Genomic DNA, 17,891 nt, shown 5'->3' with positions numbered 1-17,891 from the left:
TGTTTGAATTATCTATTAAAATTAAGCTGCCAGGTTCCTTTTCATACAAAGGAAGCTCTGTTTTATTTCATGTGTTACCACACTGTGTAGAAAAAGAATTTTTGTTTTTAAAGAAACATGAGATGGAGAGACGGAGAAGGAGGGAGAACCAAACTTCTCGAGTGATCTGACGATAGTTGTCATGCACATACTGTATACTTCACACTGTGATTGACATTTATTTGTAGTTAGTACTTTGTTTTATACACTGAGGAGTCATTGCTAGTAATTTTTTTTAAAGTAAAAGCACTGTCTGCTACCTTTGCTATCATCAACATCTCCAAATTATGGTCTAGGGCCAAAGTCTAATTTCTGGCCTCCAGATGTTAATACTTAGGAATTTTGTGTCATCCAACTCCTGTTAGGAAAATGTTTGGCAATAGATGATATACCAGTGAAGCCTACAGTCTCTGATATCAGATAACCTGGGTTCAAATATCCAGGCTTGGCCCCTACATAGGTCTGTGGTCCTGGTCAACTTACTTAGCTTTGTTACACTTTCCTTCTCTATCTAAAGGACATAATTACAATTTCTTCCTCTTAGGATTGCTATGAGGGTTTTAAAAGGATGCATATAAAAGTTCTTAGGACAGTGCATGGCACATAGAAAACACTTGGTAAATACTTCCTACCATTATTATATTAATAATCTGAAATGCTAATTCTAATTTGTCCATTCTGACAAATATTTCCACTCAATTGTTTTGAAGTTCTTAGCATGGAAAAAACAAACAAACAAAAACAAATGTGTCTATCAGTGCTGGGATGCTTACAGCCAACATCCAGAGTTATCTTGCCAGCTGCTCTTCCAGCATCATTGACAGCTACACATGTATAATCACCAGCATCCAGGTCTTGAGTTTCTTGAATCTTCAAAAGCCCCAAGAGAGGGTCAATAATAAGGAATGGTGAGGGCCTCAGCTCAAGATCCCCTAGGTCAAAACAAACGGAGAACATTAAACACTAAAGTATTTACATAGTTTGCTATTGGTTTAATTTTAAAACTGCTGAAGAAAACGAACTTTGAAGTTTTTAAAATATAAGTGTCTGGCACAAGGTATACACTTAAACAATGTTTATGCAAAGAATGAACAAAGTATTTCTTAGCACTAAGCTGATTTATTAGTCTATATCATTCTATGGGCTAACCTAGAGCCAAAAATCCAGTCCCAAATATTTCCTACTGTACATGTACCTAAATAAGAATGAACTCTAACGCTGCATGGGGGTGAGGCAGCTGTCACTGTGGCTGTGTTACACATGAAGAGAATGAGGAGATGCAGGTTGAAAAAAGGTTTCTACCATCGTTGTGGCAGGATGAATTTCAGTTATCCATGAAGTGTTTAGGAAGTGGCAATGGCGTTCTCAGTTTGGTCAATGACCAGTGTTTTGGTTTTATGAATGCTATCAGTCAGACTGGTATCTTGGGAGAGTCACAGGCTGCCTGAGAGGCTTCTGAGGATGTCTGGAAGAGAAGGAACTGCAGCTATCTGGAGAAGATAGACAGGGAAGAGCTTGTTGGTAGAACTGGAAAAACAGATGAGAAATTTCTGACAACTGCCAGAGAGAAGTATTTTATATAAATCTCCCAGAATACCTCTACTAAGTCTATATTATTCATCTAAGTTCTTTAAGTTAGAGTTATGAGTTTCTGGAAGAGGCAGGTAGGGAATAAATGTATGGAGGATAAAACCATGCATTGAGTTTGACCTCAGTGAAGCTAAAATGATGCTAGAAAAATTAGTGATGTCTGAGTTACCTGTGCATGCTGTCTCTCCCTGCAGCACCTCATATACCCTGAGAACCATTTCTCTATGAAGGCAGGCAATGCCTCAACTAATCTGTAAGTTAAGGTTAGCCTCTTCATATGATTGTCCTCCTTCAGGGTGACTATTCTCCTTAGAATGAAATTAACCAGGATGACCAATTCCATTAAAAAAAAAAATACCCAGTATTAGATGTTTAGTGCTTGGTGTCCGTAGCTTTTTTGTTTGTTTTTGTTTGTCAAGTCTAAAAAATTGCTCTCCAAAATGTCATATACTAGCCTAGCCATGTGCCCCGAAGACCACAGTAGTAACTCTCTTAGATTTTAATAAAAAAAGAGAACCCAAGAACTAGTAATTCTCTAGAATACTGTAAAAATCACCAATCAACAGACTCAGGGCAACAAACAGACAATTCTCTTTTTGTTTTTATAATTTTGGGAGCAGAAGAGGTCAAAGGAGCCATAAATTTGAAAACAAAAAAATTACATTAGCAACCGTCAGTGCCAAAAATAAAGTATTTTTCAGCATTCCAATATTTAAAACCCAAATCATCCTTTTAAGCTTGCTACTACATACCATGCAAGAATAAGAAAAGCAACCAAAGCTGTGTCTATGAGCCTCTGGGAAATTTTCATAAATAAAAGCAGATGATGTTGACATAAACTTTCCTCCCACTAAGGGAGAATGCGATGTGACCTAGCTGTTCATCAAGTATTAGAATGTTTGGACTGAAATGCATTAGAATTTTGGAATTTACTTCTCTCCTATTTCTTTTGTATATGTCAAAGGACATAAGAGGATAAAATCAAGCCCTTTTAGCTAGTAGTTTTTTTTTTAATAAAAATGTTTAAAGAATAGCAGTAATGAAACAAAATATAAATTGGAAAACATGGATTTAATCAAGTTTGCATTCTGATCACATTTTGATAATCTCTCCTTTCTTCATTTCTACTGAAAAATTAGTACCAAATTATTGACAAGCCATAGAGACAGAACTTTGAGATGGAAATGAAATAGGGATTATTTAGTTTTAATGTTAGATAAGATTAGAAAAATGGTATAGTAAAACATGCAAACTTTCCCAACAATCTATGCTAGGACTTAACAATCATTGCTACTGAAGAGGGTTCTCTTTATGCTGTACTTTAAATTCAATTCTGGTCTCTGTGGATGTAAAGATGAACAAACAGAGAGATCATTATCTCTGGCATGAGATCCTTTCAAATAGCTGATGGTAATTAGTGGTTCTCAAAAATCATTGTCTCAAGACCCTTTATACTCTTAGATATTATTGGGGACTTTAATGAGGTTTTGTTTATATGAACTATATTTATTTGTACTTAGCATTTTAGAAATGAAACTGAAAATTTTAAATATACGTATTTATTTTATAATAACAAACTCATGACACTTTAACATAAATGAACATATTTTATGAGAAAATAATTATATTTCCAAAAACAAGAGATATTTAGTGAGAAGAGTGGTATTTCACAGTTTTGCAAATTTCTAGAATGTCTAGCTTAATAGAAGACAGCTGAATGCTCATATTTGCTTCTGCATTATGTAGCCTCCAAAAACTCCACTATACTCATATTCATGAGACAATGAATATGAAAAAGAGAAAAAATATCTTAGTATAATTAGGAAAATAATTTTGATTTCCTGGATTCCCTGAAAAAAATTATGAGGAACTCCCAGGGATTCCTGACTACACTTTAAGAAACTTCAATCTAAATTTAAAAATCCAATTTCTTTAATATTTTACCAGAAACATCCTCTATGCAACATTTTAATAGCATCCCTCATAATTTTTTGAACCCACTGTATGTTGCTTATTTCTAAAAATGAAAAATCCAAACTTTTGATGGGTATTTGTGTTTATGGAATTCCTTTTCTTTGATGGTCTGAATGGAATACAATTTATTAATGAAGAGTGGTTGCCAGGGATTTGGGAGCAAAGGAAATGAGAAGCTGTTGTTCAATAGGTATGAAGTTTCAATTGCACAAGATAAGTAAGTTCTAGATATCTGCTATGCAACAAAGTGCCTATAGTTAACAATACTGTATTGTACGTTTAAACACTTGTTAGGAAGATAGATTCCATGTGTTCCTACAATCAATCAATTAATCACCACCTACTTTACTCAATCAGAATTGCAAAAAAAGGGGGGGTATCACGAAAAAGTTATTCTTCTGCCTAAGGTGAGGTCTCTTCTTTACCTCTTGATTTCCATAAGGTACAATTTTCACAACCTTCCTATTGTCTCAACCCTAGCAGAGGTGAAAAAGGAGGGTCCAGATGCCTCCTCCTTCTTTCTTTCTGGAACCAATCTGCATATAGAAAAGATTATCCTCTAGTTTTGTTCTTGAAGATCCAGACTCTGCATCTGCAACAAATTGCTTGCTTGGGATGGGTAGGACAGTATGTTGGCCTGATCCTGGGGTTTATGGTTGCTCTGCATATTGTTGACGAACATTGAAATATATCCTCCAATAAGGTCTGTCAGTGTTTAATGCCCACATTCTAGCTATGTTGCTTCATAACTTGGACAGAGATACGGGATATTATTTACTGGGTCTGTTGAACCCCAACACTATGTTTGAGAGAGCTAATAGGTAGTCAATTTTAGAATCTTCCATATGGTGTCTGCCTGCGTCCCTAACTCCTCCTTACCTTCCAAGCCATTTATGGAACCCAGGCTAATATGAAGACTAAATTTCATTCAGAAAAGTAGCCTCAATTTCAGAAAACAAAAAGACTTTCTGTGTGACTCTGCTATCTATGGGTAGAGAAATCAATAGGTTACATTACTTCTTTTAATTTTTATTTTTAACATAAACTGCTGACTTTTAAAAAAGAGAAATACTGCTTCTCTAATACATTTTTTCCGGATTTATTTATGATGGGAGTTTGACACTGATTATCAATTTCATTTGTAATTCAAAATTTAAGTATTTTAAATAAGTAAAATTAGTTTGTGTTATCTGAAATAAACCTAATTAAGAAGCAAATCCAGAAATGCTTTTTTTTATCACAGAAAACATGAAGACTCAAAATCATTTAACATGGAAAACTGTCAAAATGGCATTATCTTCTAGCGTTCTTGTTTTTTATTTGTATTGTTTAAAAGTGTTTGTTTTCTACATAAAGCCTTTCTTTTTCACCTCATGTTCCCTAAGAGTTTGAACCCGAGGTGAATTCATAATTTTGTGATTATGACATCAACTCGTTGCTATGGGGACGTCTGTGATTTAACAAACAGAATCATAACAATAGTTCTTTGTACTGTTTAGCATTTTTCATCTGAAGATTAAAAAGTATTTTGCAAACAGCATCTCAATAATCCTAGCAACCTCCCTTTTAGAGTGTTTGTGGGACTTTTTCTTTCTCATAGATTGGAAGAACTGAGACAGAAACAGAAGTGGGACGTTTTACACAGATATGTACTGTCAGCATCTGAGTCTGGACCAGGATCCAAGTGTATTCCCACTAAGACAAATAGCACATTATTAGTATTTTATTACAGAATCACAAAGGTGTAATCTTCATGTTACAAAGACAGGCAGATAACTTCCATGCTCGATATAAGTACCTCCCATTTATGATGAAGCCAGCCACAAAACACTTTTGTCTTTTAACTACTTGTAAGCTTTAATGTTGTCTTTTTTTTTTTTTTTTTTTGAGGACTTTATAGAAAGTATCGTTGGGAATCTAGAAAACTTTCTAATAGTGACAGACATTATCTCTAAGAAAAGTGAACTGAAATCAGGAAGGCCATTTCAAACATTAACAGAGTATTCTTGGACAATTTTCTACAGGAAACAATCCTAAACTAACAAAGAGAATGTTCAGCTGGATTAGCAAAGGCGAACTTTTCCTGCTTTGATTTTCATGGTTGTCTAATCCACACCAGATGTCAAATCCTGAAATTCAGAGTTCAGAATTTTGAACTATTGTCTCTAGTGAGATCATAAACACATTTTATGGGGCTGCTAAGTCACACACCAAAACAAAATTTTAACAAATCATCTTTTTAAAAGAAAAAACAAATCCAAGTGAACCAGACAGGAACATACTTAAGAAATGTACCTTTGAACCATTTAACTTGAGGCAGAGGAGTCCCAGAGGATTTACATTCCATAACTGTTGTATCCCCAAGAGCAACCAATAGCTCACTCTGAACTACAACCAACTTTGGGGCTTCTGAAAAATACAAACATGCAAATGGTTAATGTCTGGCCCAATGCTACATGCACCTTGTTTATGATTACACTAAATGAATCAGTTTAACAAAATCCGCCAGTATTTGTGTGCTTGTGGTTATTTCACTGTTTACAAATAGAAAGAGACTCTTACAATGTGAGTGTACAAAGAAGTGCATGATGAAAAGATCATTTATTAAGAGCAAATATATATAATAGGCAAAAATAATTCAGATAAAAGAGTCAAAAAATTTAGGAAATTAGCCAAAAGGTCTTTATGAAAAAAAAAGATATATAAAGAGAGAAAAATCTTAGAAATCTGAACAGATCTTATAGAAATAACAAGTAATACTAAAGGAATAGAAAGAAATGGATAGTAATAAAAATATCAGACAAGCTATGATGGTAAGACTGATTTGGCTAGGTTAAGAATGGAGGATAATATAATTACAGGTGAATTAGTTATAATATTTTCTATGTGATTTTAAGGATATTCATTTAACTACAGAGAAAGTTGCAGTTGAAGGCTAAAAGTTATATCTATAAAAAGTAGAGTCTCCATTATCCTTTTCCCTTTGATGGTAAAGACAAACATTCTCTGTTTCTTTCCTCTCTTGCTTAATGCTTTCATTCACTCATACATTCTTCTCTGAACTGGGCATGTTAGGACTTTCTAACTTTAATTGAAGTAGTTTCAAACAAGGCTAAGAGTTAACTTCTCAAAGATCATGTTAATCCTCTGCTAGAAAACCTTTGGTAATTTTATTTCCCAATTCCCTAGTTTGGCTTTCAAAAACCATAAACTAGTGCAGAGCTTTCTTTTTAAACTTACCCTCTATAACACTTCCTTTCTTATCACAAGGTATGAAGCTACACTGGTAGTTCAAAACAGCCCCTACTCTGTTCTATCTTCCTGCTTTTGCAAAAGCAGTTTCCTCTGCCTGAAATGCCCTTTGCCACAGCTTTTCAAATCCTACTCATTCCTCCAGACTGAGCTTAAATCCTGTCTCCTTTGAGAAATCTTTACAAATTCCCCCGTCAGAATTAATCTTCCTTTCTGCCAACCCTTACTGTAGTACTCGTCTGTCTGCTATCTTATATTTCTCTATGTATAGCCACTCCCATTATGCTGAGCTCTCAAAAAGTAAGAATTTCATAACACATTTTTTTTATATTCCACAGTCTTTAGTACTTTAGATCCTCAAGGTGATTAATAAGGTAAATAAGTGAATCAATTATTTTGGCCTCTTTGTGAATGAATCAAAATTCATTTCTACAATTCAGAATCTGTTTCTACCCCTTTCTACATTCCCACTGCCTATTTCTTCTCTAATCTTCCAAACTTATTTGCCTTGTGCCTTCATTATTTCTGTCAATGAGACCACTTCTTTCCAGGCTTTCAGATTCAATATTTATGACACTTTTGCTACCTCCCTCATCTGTACAAACCAACTACAATTCTCAATTTTTATTTTAGCTTTCTTCCTCTCCACTGCCAGTTTCATTACCTCACTATAAATGGCTGGGCGGACTGCTAGCCATTAATTATTCACAATTTACAAACTAACATTGAGCATGTAATATCCTTGTCCTTTATTTGTTAAAAAGAGACCAAATTAAAAGAAACATTCTATTCTATATAATTAGATTATATGATTATATGAAAATATATTAGATTACAATAATATATTAGAATATATTATAATTCATTATATTGTGGAATATTATAGAATTATCATGAAATGCATCTTCAATAAAAGTTTATATTTGGAAGGGAAAAACTAAAGATGAAAATTTAAAAAGTATGTAGATAGGATAAATGACAGAAATATTATAAACATTTAATTACAATAGAAATATTATAATGTTTTGAATATAAGTGAAAAATATAAAATGGAAGTTGAGGTAAACTAGAATGGATATAAAAATTATTAATATGTAAATAAAGTATTGAAAACAACAGAAAAACCACAGGATAGAACTCTGTGGACCATCTAAGACTCTGTAAGCATCCTGGACTTCTGTTGACTAATGAAGCAATCTACTCCCTGAACTTTTAACTTAGTTACAGTATTTCCTTTAATCAAATGTGAAATTAATAATAAATTTTAAGGCTAACACTCATTCCTAATATTAATTAGGAATATTAATAGAAAAATACTTTTAAATTGCTTGGTATGATACTTATCCTATTTTCATTGCCTTTTAAACTGATTATACTTGCCAATGTATCTGAGGGTAGAAGTCTGTTTGTCTGTTCCAGCTGAATTGCTTGCCAGGCAACCATAGATCCCTGCATCTTTGGGAATCGCATTTTTGATAAATAAGGTTCCTTCTGAGGTCATCCTATATCTATGAAAAAAAGAAAATACAATTGAAAATACCTTAATAATAGTATGAAGAAACTATAGCATCTTCCTTACAATTATCTTCAAATATTTTAGACATATTTTTGGTGCTGGTTGTAGAAATTATTAATGTCATCATTTTATTAACAGAAATGTAGTAGTGGTATAGTAGTAGCAGTAACGGTAATAATAACAATAATAACAATAAGAATAGATCTTTTGTATCCAGTTCTTGCTATATGCCAAAGGCTGCTCCAGATGTTTTACATTATGTTTTACATAATGTTTTATATCCTCCTAACAACCCAGTGAGTTAGGTATTACTATTACCTCTGTTGTATGGAGGAGGAAAAGAATTATATAATTTGCCCAAAGGCAGTTAGTAAACGGAAGAAGTGGAATTTGCAACCAAGCAATCACACTCTGTGTGAATTGCTATGCTAAATGGTTCCTCAATATGCAAACCTGAGATGCAATACCTCCTGTCATACGGCAAGTCAGTGGTGAGTCTAGGAGTAGAATCTGGCTCATACCTAAGTCCTCCTCCTCATGCAAAACAATGGAGAGCAATGGAAACTCAATAGCTGGGAAACTTCTTTGTGTTCCACATGTTCATTACACTCTTTGAGCATGAGAGGATTAAATGTCTTTTAAAGTCATTCAGCAGATAAAATACATCTCAATGCAGTATGGCAAAAGTGAATAGGAGTTGCAAAGAATGTCTGTACACATTTTAATTAGAGCTACTGTTCTGTCCTTTGCCTCTTCCTCTCTCTTCTTTTAAATCCCAGGACCATCTTTTTAATAGATTAGTGAAAACTACACATTACCCCATAGAAAGTTTATTATCCTCATTTCAATTATTCAAGGTAAATCGAGTGTTACGGTGTCATGTTTGTGATAAAAGTACCGTGAGGCTCTTAGTCCCAGCTATTAACTTCAAGGCTGAAGAACATCAAACTGTCAATCCATAATTTCTTATTTTATGGACATTTCCTGGCCCATTTAGAAAATCTAAAGCTGTGGATTTTGGTCAAACTCCCTTAACTTTAGGGATTTAGTCACATCAGTTTTGTCCAACTTTTGATTGGTTTTCATCAACACTTCACTCAGTAAAAACAAAGAACATGATACAAACCCAGTACCTGTGTGAACCCATGATAAACATATCATTAATAGTCCAGGTGATCTTTGGTTTGGGATAACCCGTTGCAGAACACCTGATGGAGACCTCAGATCCTCCCGTGAATGACTGATTCTTGGGCATCACAGTGACTTTGGGTGGTTCTGCAAATAGAAAGAAACATATATAGTGAAATGGCAATTTATCTTGATGTTAGGAGCTTCCTGTGTTAGCAGATTTGTAGGCTTCTTACCGCACCATTATTTTTATTTTGTACTTCCAAAAGTTCGTTTATAAAAAGTAACAACTAAGTTGCAGTAGGGCTCAGGAGATTTCTTCCCCAAAGCTGATAGGAGTTGCAGATGCTGCTTTCTTCTGGCTTCTTGTGGCCCAGGTTTCATGAGATTGGGAGTCCTGGTCCTTCCAGAGGCCCTCTTTTCCCTGAGAGCGTGATACATGCAATGGCTGGGACCCTGGAGCCTGCCTCTACCCTGCAGGTTCAGGATAGAAGGCTTTCCTTCTGGCCATTTGCCCTGAGACCTTGCAGCGTAGGCCAGCTGTCAAACCATGAGCCCCAGGCCCATACTCCTACTTCTAGAACCTGGACGCATTGAGAGTGGATGAGGACCTGCCCTCAGAGCTCGGGAAGGGTCTGGCTAACTCTACTCTGGAGGACATCTGGGGACTGAATCTGACGCCAGTGATAGGAAAGGACTGAATGAAAGTCAGAGGAGCTACAGGAGTAAGACACAGTAGTATTTGGCAGCTGGAGCAAGGGAATGAGGAAAAGGGGTACCTCTGTCCATTCTCTAGCCAGGTTCTGCCTCCCAGCCATTCAGCCCCCTTGTCCTGCTCTGCCCCATGGCCTTGGTTACCAGACTGGCCTCGCAGTAACTCCATTCTCCTGGGGTTTCTTGGGCATGTGGAAAAAGGTGGTCCTCATAGCCTGGGGACATCAGTTATAATGAGGCCACTGGTGGGGATGGCATCCGGCATCTCCACTTTGAATATTCCTGAGATAAAGAACTTCATTTTCCTTTTGGGGTCATAGAAGGAAACAAAGGTGGGGTATACCACAGAAATGATGGGCATCCACACCTGAATTGCCAGGTAAAAGGTATCGTTCTTTGAGGTAACAGGTCCCCACTGTCCTGATATCCTCAGGGTAAATCCACATTTTGAGGTTCTCTCTGACCATGCACTGGCCCACGTCAGACATCACAGTCATGGTTTGTCCTGGAGCACTACTAGTTGATAAAGACGTTCCCGAGACACATGATCAGGCCTACAGGCCCATGAAGAGAACCCCTGCTTGGCTATCTGCACATCAGCAGTTGCAGAGGGCCTCCAAGAGGCCCATCAAGTTCAGGACACTCTGGTGGTTAGAAATGATGACACAAGGATGGTGCTCTTCCAGCTGCTGGTGGCCCTCTGGCTCAGAGTGAAGGCCCTAAATGTACTTGAAGAGCTAGTCAAACCAACAGATGATATTCATGTTCTCCCCCATGTTAGTGTGATGGTGCAACAGGCCATAGTGGAGACCGTGAAACAGAGCACACAGTTCAAGGTGACCTTGCCTTAGAACCTGGCCATGCAGCTCAGTTGTATGAGCAGCAGCATGGTGGTCAGGCTTGACAAGAGCTCCATGGGCACAGCAGCTGGGACCACATACCTGCAGTACTACCCTGGCAGACCCAACTGTGCTGGCCTCAAGCCTCCTCTCTCAACCCCAGCCCAGAAAGGCCTCTTTAGATGACCCTTATCAGGGATTTAGCCCAATCAGTGCAGGGAAGGACCTGAAGGAATTTTTACTTATTTAATTTTTTAGCATTTTATTTTTATTTTTTAATTTAAATTCAATTAATATATAATGTACTGTTAGTTTCAGAGGTAGAGTTCAGTCATTCATCAGTCTCATAACACCCAGTGCTCATTACATCATATACCCTCCTTAATGCCCATTGTCCAGTTACCCATCTCCCACCTCCCTCCCCTCCAGCAACCCTCAGTTTGTTTCCTATGATCAAGTCTCTTCTATGATCAAGTACCAGTTTGTCTCCTTATCTGATTTCATCTTGTTTTACTTTTTCCTCTTTTCCTCTACAATCCTGTTTTGTTTCTTAAATTCCATATATGAGGGATATGATAATTATCCTTTTACTGATTGACTTATTTTAGCATAATACCCTCTAGTTCCACCCACACCATTGCAAATGGCAAGATTTCATTTTTTGATGACTAATATTCCATTATATAATATTATATATATTATATATAATATATACACACATACATATTCCACATCTTCTTTATCCATTTATCTCTCAATGAACATCTGGGCTGTTTCCACAGTTTGGCTATTTTGAACATTGCTGCTATAAACACTGGGTGCAGGTGCCCCTCTGGATCACTACATTTGTATCTTTGGGGTAAATACTTGGTAGTGTAATTGCTGGGTTATACGGTAGGTCTATTTTCAACTTTTTGAGGACACTCTATAATATTTTTCAAAGTGGCTGTACCACCTTGTATTCCCACTAGCAGTAGAAGACGGTTCCCCTTTCTCTGCATCCTTTCCAGCATCTGTCATTTCCTGACTTGTTAATTTTAACCATTCTGATTGGTGTGAGGCGGTATCTCATTGTGGTTTTGATTTGTATTTCCCTGACACTGAGTGATGTTTAGTTTTTTTTTAATGTATCTGTTGGTTACTTGTAATGTAACCAACTTTTTTGGAAAGATGTCTGTTCATGTAATCTGCCCATTTCTTGATTGGATTATTTGTTCTTTGGGTGTTGAGTTTGATAAATTCCTTATAGATTATGGATACTTACCCTTTTCCTGAGAAGATATTTTCAAATATCCAGTTGTCTTTTGGTTTTGTCAACTATTTCCTTTGCTGTGCAAAAAGCTTTTTATTTTGATGAAGTCCCAATAGTTCATTTTTGCCTTTGTTTCCCTTGCCTTTGGAGACATGTCTAGCAAGAAGTTGCTGCAGCTGAGGTCACAGAGGTTGCTGCCTGTGCTCTCCTCCAGGATTTTGATAGATTCCTGTCTCACATTTAGGTCTTTCATTCATTTTGAGTCTATTTTTTGTGTGTAAGATAATAGTCCAGTTTCATTCTTCTGCATGTAGCTATCCAATTTTCCCAACACTATTTGTTGAAGAGAATGCCTTTTTTTCCGTTGGATATTCTTTCCTGCTTTGTCAAAGATTAGTTGACCATAGAGTTGAGGGTCTGTTTATGGGTTCACTATTCTTCTACTTTCCATTGATCTATATGTCTGGTATTTTTTATTTTTATTTATTTATGATAGTCACAGAGAGAGAGAGAGAGAGAGAGAGAGAGAGAGAGGGCAGAGACATAGGCAGAGGGAGAAGCAGGCTCCATGCACCGGGAGCCCGACATGGGATTCGATCCCGGGTCTCCAGGATGGCGCCCTGGGCCAAAGGCAGGCACTAAACCGCTGCGCCACCCAGGGATCCCTATGTGTCTGTTTTTGCACCAGTACCTTACTATCTTGATGTTTACAGCTTAGTAGTAGAACTTGAAGTCCAGAATTGCGATGCCACCAGCTTTGGTTTTCTTTGGAACCAAAGGAATTTTAAAGCAAAGAAAGAAAATCCTTTTTAAGAGTAAAATGAATTTGATCCCAATGTTATGTTTCTATGCTTCACTGGTTACCAGTGGTCCCTTCTTACTTTGCTCCCAACAGCTGACCATTGGGTTCTGCCTACTAAGCTGGAATTTCAGTATAAATCTGTTTTCCATAAAAGTCTCTAGATAGGGCCTTTTGTGATTTTCTGTATAGTGAACACAGGCTTGGAGCCACAACTGGTTCTGACTGCTGATTCCTTTGTTTGAAGTTCACTTCTTTATTAGATTATAAATGTGTTGAGGTAAAGACAAAGTCTTTCATATTATTCCATATTCCACTACATCCTGCAGTACTTAACACCCCTTGCATGTTATACAGTGACTTGTAAATAATGGGTACTTAAAAGTGTTGATAGAATACAGAATACAGGCCATTCCTAAACTGTAAATTGGCTCTAAGAATTTTTATGCCTAAAAAAAAAAAAAAAAAAAAAAAGAATTTTTATGCCTGCCACCACTCAAGGCCCTGCTATATTGTTCATTTCGCTCAGCCCAGGAATTCACGGGATACAACAGGAAATATCAATTATTCAAAGTTCTATTACATTCACTCCACTTCTATGGCAGAAAATAGACTTTTGAAAATGAAATATTAAATCAGGAAGTTATTGTCAAAAAGGATACGAAAATTCCCTGGGATAACTGTAATGTTGATGTATTTGGTCTTATCAATTCCACAATTTACATCTAGATTACTACAGAGTAAGGATAATCTTCAAAGAAAGTACCATCAAAGAAATAACTTTCTTACTGTAAATATTCCCCACTCAATAAGATAAATGAAAATAAACTTACTTTCACAATGTTTGAAATAGATGTTGTAAGTAAGACATTACTATTACTAATCTACTATTGTAAGATTCAATAACATGTAATTTTTGCACAATTATTATATTCCAGACTCAGTGCTAACCTGTAGGGACACAATGATGAACCAAGCGGACATAGTTTCAACTTTCCATTTAACTGGATTTTTAATAGAAATGAAATCCAGAAATTCATTTAGTTAGATCTATATATATTTATGATATATCTTTACAATGTTAGCCTGCAAATTGTGGCTTAATTTCACTAAGAAAAATTAGTCTGAGGAATCCTGATAATTTGAAGGAGATACAAGTGGTACTGCTGGACCAGGCAGCTACACAACTGAACAAAACTAATTAGTGCCTAATTGCTAACAGCTTACGATCACTACCCCCCTTTTTTTTTTCCTGTTTACATTGTGTTTTTCAAATTATGATTGTCTTTGAAGTTAATGTTTAAAGGGCTTTTCCTGCCTGTGGACTTGGTTGATAGTCTCATTATTCCATGGATTCTTCTTGATGAAATAGGGCTACAGAAATGCAGGAGGTCAAGGGCAGAGTGGCCATGGCCAATAAGTTCAAATTGTGATTACATCTGGAGTCCATCAATTCTGAAATGCCAGAGGAGTACACATGCTGTGGGAGTGGTGCAGATAATCTTCAAGGGATGAGAAAAAAAGGAACACTTTTTCTCTTTGGAATTTATTGATTACCCACATTTATTCAGTCCCACTTTCTGAAAATAAAATGTTTCTTATATCTAGTTCATTTTGACCTAGGATTGCTGCATAGATTCAGCAGTTCTTGGGATTTTTGTCTAAACATGGTGCCTTTCAATGAAATCTGACAGAATTAGCCTGGCATGTCTCCCAGCAAGAATTCCTCTGGTAGGCTCTGTAGTTTAGGTATCAATGTGAAAATAAATGTCAGTTACTCAAACCAGGATGCAGGGAGCTAAGAGGTCATTTCTCAAATAAAGCCTGGATATAGGGTGTTGCTCAGGGTCATGAAATCAGTCTGTGTGCATACACACAAATGGAATGACATCATCTCACAGAAGGTGAGAAATCTGTTGTTGTTCTGGAAAGAATAGTTCCACTGACAATAAGAAAATCAAAAAGGACATGAACAAATATGGAAGCAAAATTAGATTTCTGCCAAATAACACTTGAATAAAGATGGTCAGAATGATTCAGGCTCCAGTTGATTAGGTTAAATAAAGATGTAATAGACTTCACTATACATAATTATCTCAATAGTTAGAATTTTTAATTTTCTAGAAAATAAAGCTCCTTTTGTTTTGATCAAGTGGTTTTAACGGAGCAAGAACCAGTTTAAAAACCTTAGTTCAACTCCATCACAGTCTAAAGTCAAATTTTAGGTTTTGGGGAGAAGTAATCCATTCTTAGTTGCTTTTCAAATTCATTTCACCACCACAACCATTACCATTATTATCACCATCATCACCATTATTACCACCACCACCACCATCATCAACCATCAACATTAATATCATAAATAACAACTTGCTTTTCATTAGCCAAAGCAGGGGAAATATGGTACTCCATTAGTATTAAGACATTAATTCATTCTTTATATTTTAATCATAATAAAAGCAAAATATGTGAGTTTTTATAATTTCTCAACAATGGCTTAAAGAGTTACACATAGATTATGATACTAAAAATTTAAAAAATAAACACTACTTTAAGACTTAGGTGTTTTAACACATTATGAATGGTCAGGCTAGCAAAATGAATTCTAAATGGCCATGAAAATAGCCATGGGCAGCCTGGGTGGTTCAGTGGTTTAGCACCACCTTCGGCCCAGGGTGTGATCCTGGAGACCCGGGATCGAGTCCCATGTTGGGCTCCCTGCATGGAGCCTGCTTCTCCCTCTGCCTCTCTGCCTCTCTATCTTTCTCTCCCTCTCTCTCTCTCTCTCATGAATAAATAAATAAAATCTTAAAAAAAAAGGAAAAGAAAAGAAAACAGCCATTACTCTGATTCCAAAGACTGAAGAAGATAAAATCAAGCCTAACTCTTGCAAATCTCCAATGTCATCTTCACACTCACAAGGCATATTTCTTGTTAATGGTCAGCTGGGTCTGACTTGTTGCTATTATAATGCCTCTGGTAGGACATTCTCAAAAAGACCAAAGGGGCCTTCTCTTCAAAATGATTTAATTATCATCAATAAATTATATCAGATAATGGTAATGCTTTGAATTACCTAAGCAATACTTTAAAATATTTTTCACTACTGGTATATTTAGAGTACTTGGGCAAGTTTCTTTGTGTTTTCATTCTCTCACATAAATCAACAATCGTCTCATCTCTACTCAACCATATTCAAACAAAACATTTATTGAGTATATCTACAATTTTCAGGTACTTTATAACCACAGAGAACTCACAGAATATACAAAACAAATTACATACAAACTAGGGATTAAATCTCTTTCTGGGGGGATCCCTGGGTGGTTCAGTGGTTTAGCGCCTGCCTTTGGCCCAGGGCGCGATCCTGGAGTCCCGCAGTCGAGTCCCACGTCGGGCTCCTGGCACAGAGCCTGCTACTCCCCCATCCTGTGTCTCTGCCCTCCCCCCCTTTGTCTATCATAAATAAATAAATCTTTAAAAAAAATCTCTTTCTGGTGGTTAGTTCTTGAAATAAGAATGTGACCAAAATTACTGAACGCTTGTTATATGGTAGATGTCTAACTCTAGACCTATCATTTATTTCCCACAACTCTATGAAGTGCCACTGCCATTTTATAGAGCAAGCACCTAATAAATAATCCATGGTGTCCAGTTTATATCTTAATAGGGACAATAACTCACAGGGTTATTGTAGATTAGCTAAATTAACATACATAAAACACTTGGAACGATTCCTGGTGCAGAGTAGGCACTATGTGATTTTTGCTATTATCAGTTTTCCATTAAATAGTAAAGTATGACAAAGGATGATAAAATAAGTACTATAGTATTTAAAATAAGTGTGTATATATGTGTTAGCTAGGCACTTACAAATGAAACTTGATCACAATTCTCATACTTGCATATTTAGATTACACATCCTCTAATAAATAATACTAAATATATCTTATTTGATTCTTCTGAAATTTGAGATGTTTCTAGATACCTAAAATTTATTGGAAATTTCAATAAAAATAGATAAATTTAGCTTTTCCATATTTGACTGATTTAAAAAAAAAAACCATGCTAATACCTATGTCACCTGGCACTCATTAAAAAGTAGTTGTGATGATGTAATGAGCATATGGTTATGGTAATATCAATTTCATACTTAGTGAAGTAATTCTGGTCATTAGAGACTTAACTTCATCAATCATCTTGAGAAATATTTCCTTTTTTACTGCAATACTCTCCCTGGTGACGTGAACTAATTAGTGACAGACATCCACCCTTTCCTGACACCACAGAAAACAAATTAATACTTCTAATGTTCATACAGACATAACATGGCAAAGGAAAGGAAACCTTGTCAGGCCCTTTGATTTCCATGTGGCAGCATGCGATTGCAGAAGAAATGTCAGCTATCCATGGAATATGCTAAAAAATTTAACCAGGACTTTCATATTCATCTTTACCTTTAAAATTCCTCATAAAAAATAATAAAAAAATAAAAGTCCTCCTCATAAAGGAGCAGCTAATGAAATCAATAGATTTGTTTCTTGTCCCCAAATAAACAAAAAGATAGTATGTTTTAAACAAAACTCATACTGTGTTATGAATACCACCCCACTTATCCTAACTTCTACCTCTAAGCCTGGCCAGTACAAGCATGTAGAAATTTAGCAGCCACTGTCACTTTAAATTGATATATTGCTTTAGCCTATTTCAGAAAATTTTGCCAAACTTTCACCTATGATATAATTTTTAATTAGGAACAACTAAACAATACTTTAAAAATGCCTATAA

General features: G+C 36.0%; 1 protein-coding gene across 1 annotated transcript in view; it reads right to left on the bottom strand.

Annotated features, from left to right (window-relative positions):
* The window catches only part of HMCN1 (hemicentin 1), a 456,859-nt gene that overhangs the window by 226,321 nt on the left and 212,647 nt on the right, over positions 1-17,891 (bottom strand). Inside the window, 4 exon segments of the mRNA XM_025430103.3 lie at positions 813-971; positions 5,899-6,012; positions 8,236-8,363; positions 9,505-9,646. Of these exon segments, the coding sequence (XP_025285888.3) occupies positions 813-971; positions 5,899-6,012; positions 8,236-8,363; positions 9,505-9,646 (543 nt within the window).

The sequence above is a fragment of the Canis lupus genome, chromosome 7 (genome assembly GCF_003254725.2).
Source record: "Canis lupus dingo isolate Sandy chromosome 7, ASM325472v2, whole genome shotgun sequence".
Lineage (NCBI taxonomy): Eukaryota > Metazoa > Chordata > Mammalia > Carnivora > Canidae > Canis > Canis lupus.
This window is presented reverse-complemented; position numbering and strand designations above follow the sequence as displayed.